We start from the raw sequence: 6,594 nt of genomic DNA, 5'->3' as shown, positions 1-6,594 counted from the left end.
TGAGATGTAAGGAGTTGTTCATGTAACAAAGAAAAGAGATCACGTTTAAATGCATAGAAACTTTGGATTCGTAAGTGTGTACAACATACCTTGCTTTAAAACTACATGTTGGCCAATGGGTGACTTTTTTTTTAGCATTCTTTTTCAAAATTGCCATTAATAACTAACAAGTAGCATTCAACTTCAACATCATCATCACAAGGTATATCACTTGTTTTCATTCCATTGACTTGCTCATTAAATGGATTTAAATCCATTTCTAGAGCAATAGGCACCTAAAAAATTAATACTTATGACCGATCATTTATCTTCCAAACATTGAATCTTCAGAATAATTTGTGGAAGTGCATACTACATATCAACATCTATCACAAGGTCTTAATAAATTTACCTTCATCTAAGACTTTATAAATAGGCTACCAAAATTTAGAGTCTTTTGCATTTGTTACAAATAGAGGTGCTTTTACCCGGACCTATGGCACATCATTTACAAATTACAACAATGGGGTACCGAAAAGAAAACTTAGCCTTTTAATGTTCTTCTCATTGTATGTTAGCTTTCTTTGTTGTATTATTTTCTCGATTGATTCTTTGGAAGTCATGCATTATGTGATTGTCATTCTTTATGTTCCCAAGTTAAGGCTTTTCATTACCTCTCTTATTCTCAAGGAATGGATGCCCGAGTTCTACCAAGCGGTTCTGGCTACAATAGACTCTCACTCAACCCAACATGTGTCGACGGAAACCTTTTTTATCGAGTGAACATTAAATTTACAAAGATGTGTTAATTTCATTGAAGCATAGTGTGTAATTAATGAGATGATTGTGTGTCTCACCTATGGTGGTATGTTTTGAGTAGTCTACCTTATTCAAAATATGTTACCAATAAATGTGAGCACAAAGAAAAGTAAGTACACACTTGGAGTAAGGGAAAATAAGAAAAGTACATATCAATGTTTTCGGTAATATCAAGGCTACCCCTTGTCGCTCTTGTCAGTCTACAAATATCATAAGTTCGTTGGTCAAATTTACAATACTGCTTTAAAGAATTTTATTGTTGTTTTTTATTAAACACAAAGATGAATATGAATGACTTTGATTATTATTGGGCAATAATTAAAGTTATTCATTCATTTTTTTATGGGTTATTATTGCCAAATTTGTTATAATTATTCATCCAATAGAGACCATAGAAACATAATAAGAATTTGGAGAAACTTTGACCCAAGGTCTAGTGCTTTGTGTATTATGTTATTGAAACTATAAGGGGGCAGACTTGCCATTACCACAAATACATATGAGTGACACTTTCTATGTTTTCCATTCCTATGTACTTCACATTTGTCATAAGCATGGGCTATAGATAGATAAGAAAAATGTCCAATGTTGTCCTACTATATTCTCATTGCTTCATTAGATGTCACTCTTGGGAAACCTCAAATTGAGGTGAAAACCCACAAAGATTAGAAACATGGCCATGCTCTTCAATATTATCATGAGAGATGGTTAACAAACAACAAGGGATTGCCAAAGGGAAAGTAAACCTGAAACACTTAATCCATAAGAAGCTTACTATTGACCATGAATAACGCATATTTTGTATGCAACCAAATATCATTTCCATGCTAAGTCTGTTCTTTGACTATTGCTTCTATTCCCTCGTTACCATTTTTTGGGTTATAAATAACCAAGGAATGAGAGGATATTTGGTTGTTATACCTTAATTCACATTCAAATAAACTAACAACCAACATAGCTTAGTAGCATGGTTCTATAATTCACATGGATGTATGATACAACTTACATTTTTTACCATGGGCGATTTCATGGATTTTGTAAACTAATCTTTTGCGCCAAATGCAAATTTGTGTAAAATGAACAACATCATATTGGAATATAGAGGATACCTATGTGAATGTACATATGTATGGGTGTGCATTAATAATTAGACTTGACATGATCATAAAACATATATTCATACATAATCAATCTATCTTCTTCATCCATATAACTATCATCCTCAATCATTATGTAGACTTAACAACACACATTGCAACATTTGCAAATGGGCCCTTGTTATGCACACAAAAGGGAACACATGTCTCTAAATAATGAGTTCTTTCATGGTTTAGTTAGTCTAATTTGTTTTGCATTGCATGTGCATGCGCGTGTCTATAGTGAATGCAAAATATTTTTTTATTGTAAATTATAGTTAAGATTTTATTAGCAATCAATCTCTTTCATTTATTGCATGTTTGATATTAGATGGAAAACATGTACATTGAAGAGTAGATGATGTAAGCCCTAATTAGTTCCATTAAGTGCTTACATGAAAAAGGTGCATGCTATGTGTGCATATGTATGGATTCAAGGGTTGGATGTGACATGATCCACAAACTTTCCAGTAGACTTTATGACCACTCGATCTTACTAGTATTGATTCCATGATATGCCGACTTTATGTCTTAGAAAAGAGTGTAAACATTAGAGCGTATGAAATATTTCCATTGTTATGCCTAACAAATTATTTTGACTATCGTGAGAGGAACCTCGTGCCAACATCATCAAATCAAAGCTAAGAACAAATTCTCAACATGCTTGGAGGGTGCAATAAATGTTTAGCTCCATTTATTAGGTGAGTCAGAACGATCGTACAACCAAATAATTGATGCATAGTTACTTATTCCACTATTCTTTCAATACCGTTCAATGGCTTACAATTCCGAGAGTCTTAACTTAACTTTATTGCCCTCTCCCCCCCCTCCCAAATGACTTCATTTGGATTACCAGTTTTGAATAGCCGTCAAAACTTATTTAAGTAAATCTCGTGTCCCTTCAATTCAAGATTGCTAAAGGACAAAACAGCCACATACTAAAATTTTCTTCAAATCATCACATTTTGCTTTTTAAACCTTTTTGCACTAAGGAAAGTAACCTCACCAATTTATTTACTCTAAAAGGGTAGTTCTACAAAATGCTATCTTGAAATGGTAGAGAATGAGTATTTGGTATCGAGTTTAGACACTAACACAAATGACTTCAAATGATCATATGCTAGAATCATATCATGTTCTTGCGTTAAGGATTATATTTGTCAACTTGCATCCATTCAAGAAAGTATGATACCATCTTTGATGCTTTTCTGTAGATAAGCTTTGAAACGTCAATACTAATTTGACATGTCCATCAATGTGAGAAAAACAATATGTGATATGTATTCCATTATCCATAAGGTTATCGAATGTCTAAGTGAAATGATGACCAAAGGATACTTCCCATATACCTCTTTGTTTCTATGTATTACTTGTTTCTAATGGATGGACCATTAGCATGTCGAGTATTGGAAAGAGCATCTTAGCAATTTTGATGGAAAAAAGACACACTTTTGTATCCTTTAAGATAGATGACCCAAACCAATCATACAATATGTTTGTACATGTGTAAATATAATTTTTCATAGGTCAAATTATTGGAAGCAAAATTGAAATAGATGTATCTTTGAAACAAGACAAAAATGAAGACACAAGATATCACTGTTACTAGCTCATTAACATATGTTGAGCTATCAATGGCGTGACGTGTTCCATGTAAAGTATGTCAAAGTTCTTCTAATGATGCTATCAATTGGCAAGAATTTGTTTCTCTCAAGCTTAATGAATGTATATTCCACCTATGCATCAATTTATAATGGACGCTTGAGGCAAGATTTCAACTAGAAAAAATCACAATAGATTATATATATGGTTTGGACTAATTAGGGACAATGAATCCTAATTGACTTGGTTAGTAATGTTCACAACAAGTGCCAAACATGATCTATGGAATGGGGTTGTGCACATGACAAGCAATGGTTGAACTTGGGTTCACTCAAATTCATGAATTTGGGGCTATAGAGAGAAACAAACAGGTTCATTGATAATGTTGAAGAAAAGGAATCACGAGGTCATGATAAATTCAACACACTGATACGACGGGCTTGTTACGAAAGGCATATGGTATGGATAGATCATGAGTTTATTGCAAAAGGCATGTTTGTGCAATGAAGTGTGCCTGGTGTGGGTAATTAGAACCATCAAAGGCCGGAAACCAGAAAGGCCAAGCTGAAAACACATGTTTTTTACACTAGTCCAAAAGAGAACTCCAATGCTCTTAAGAGTGTAGTATTTTTCTTTTCTTTTCTTATTCAATGAACTTAACACACATTCTAGGCCCTTTGCACCAGTAACACCACCATCATCACACCACTTGCCCTTTCAAGAGAGGCCTTAATTATGAAAGACAGTATTATGAGTTTCATTCATGTGCAAAGCAAGGGGGTTGAAAATAGGCTACAATTTAATATACATGCATATACATATTAAATAGATAATAAAATAACCATAAAATCAAATGAGGAAAACTAAGAGAAAAAGAAAAAGAAAAACAAGGAAGAAGAGGTTTCACAAAAGGATCTTTATTGTCCACCCCCCCCCCCCCCCCCCTCTCTCTATTCTCTCTATTTATACATGTATATATACATAGACAAAAGGAGAAGAAGATAATAAGCTAAGCTAAGCTAAATGGAGAAGAAGATCACTTGTTAGAACTCTCTCTCTCTCTCTCTCTCTCCAATCTAATTTCTTCTACTATCTCATAGCTCACTCCATGGCCACCATTGCCTTACAACAACAACTACAACTCCAACAAGAATCAAGTTGCCAATGGCCCCATAATCATACCAATACTACTACCCATAATAATCACAACACCACCATGGTCTCCCTCAGCCCCAACTTAGCCATCAACATAAACAACCTCCCAACAATCCCCACCACCACCACCAATAGAGACACCACCATCCCTTCATCCTCCCCTTCTACTTATAACATCACCACCAACCCATTGAAGAGGCCATGGAACGAAAATGACTCCCGCGACATCCTCCAACTCATGCTTAGCCAATTCGATGACCATCAAACACCGCCCTCGTCGAATAATATAATCGCACCTCATACTTCCCTCACGGCTAACACCACACTCGATCTATTCGGCAACCAAGAAACCATTACAAATTCTTGCGCCGATGTTGGCCTTGTCGAGGTATTGCCTATCACGAAACCACCCCCAGGTCCTCCTAACTCTTTGTTATCGTCGTCTTGGTCGTCGGATTGTATCCTAGGGTCATCGAATTCAAAGTCGGAGTCGGAGCTAATGACTGGTGTGGATCCGTTGGATGATGCCCACCATTGTGTTCCTCGGAGGACGGGTTGGGAGAAATGCCTCGATCTTAAGGTATATATAAATACAAACAATATGTGGATTGGCTACTTGGTACCTAGTCTTTAAGTGCCCTCCATATACATATCCATGTAATTCCATTGATATACATACATATAAACACTATGTGGATTGACAACTTGGTACCTAGTCTTTAGGTGCCCTTATATAAATATCCATGTAATTCCATCGTTATAATGAGCCTCCCACCAATATAGGGAAGGACCAATCTCCCCCTTTAAAGTGACTTTGTTTCTTATACCTTATATGTTTTTAGGTTGTCATAGTTTTTCATGTTTGCTTTGAAATTCCTTGGTTTTTCGCATGATCATATTACCATGCTTTTATTATTTAAGAACCAAGGTCATATGAAGTTTCTCTATGTTTTGTCGTAGACTGGAGAAGTATACTTCGTCAACTCCGCTTTGAGGGCTACAACTCTCAATGACCCAAGTGAATCCTCCACATTAGAACCAACGAAAGATGTATCATCGCAACATGCTCGACCCATGTCTGCCTCCTCGGCACAACAACATGGACAACTTTGCCTTGATGTCAATCCGACATTGTCCCTCGCTAGTGGTAGCACTTCTTATCCATATGCTTCCAAGAAAAACAAGATATCGAGCTCCCCCACCCAAGAAGCTAATTTGGAACTTAACTTGAACTTGTCGTCTTTTGGTCCTCTTACTAACGTTAACTCTCATTTGATGAAGGAGACTTTTCCGCCATACAACCTAGACCATGTTGACAACAACCAATATGACAAAGATGCGTGTAACAATAGCATGGTGATTGTGGGTTGCCCATGTTGTCTAATGTATGTCATGCTCTTGAGGTCAGAACCTAAATGCCCCAAGTGTGGAAGCCATGTCATCGATACAAATTGTCAAGGCAACACTATGCACAAAAGGAAATCATTAGGCTTGGAGCTTTAGACAAATTGTAAGGGAAAAGGGCTACCATGATTGTATTTGTACATGAATTTCTTAAGGAGTAACATGTTTGTAAAATATACATATGATCCACCATTGTCATTGCTCAATTCTCTTTACCTTGTTAGTTGAAACATTCATTCCATGAGAATCAAACTTAATACTTCATGACCAAACCATGCAACCATTTGAAGAGATATGACCTCTCACTTTGTGATTTATGCAACAATTGAAATTTAAAGAGTATAACACCATATGCCTCTTCTTTGTACTACTATTTTAGGTCCTCTAATTCATATTCCATAATTGAGTGCCAAGGCACAAAGGTTTGTCAACAATAGTATCTAATGCGCCACCATGTTATGATCTTCACATACAAAATAATTTTCAGAGTTACTAAATG

General features: G+C 35.8%; 1 protein-coding gene across 1 annotated transcript; it reads left to right on the top strand.

Annotated features, from left to right (window-relative positions):
* Nucleotides 1-4,536: 4,536 nt before the first annotated feature.
* Nucleotides 4,537-6,273, top strand: LOC147868641 (uncharacterized). The gene is made up of 2 exons (XM_087321819.1): nt 4,537-5,271; nt 5,652-6,273. Exons 1-2 carry the CDS (start codon nt 4,645-4,647, stop codon nt 6,192-6,194), a joined length of 1,170 nt encoding a protein of 389 aa, XP_087177945.1. The 5' UTR covers nt 4,537-4,644; the 3' UTR covers nt 6,195-6,273.
* The last annotated feature ends 321 nt before the right edge of the window (nt 6,274-6,594 follow it).

This window comes from Azolla caroliniana, unplaced genomic scaffold (assembly GCF_043228905.1).
Source record: "Azolla caroliniana isolate FFs.n. ecotype wild unplaced genomic scaffold, voAzoCaro1.0.p SCAF_1, whole genome shotgun sequence".
Classification (NCBI taxonomy): domain Eukaryota; kingdom Viridiplantae; phylum Streptophyta; class Polypodiopsida; order Salviniales; family Salviniaceae; genus Azolla; species Azolla caroliniana.
Note: the sequence above shows the minus strand (reverse complement) of the source record. Positions and strands in the feature narration are given on the sequence as shown.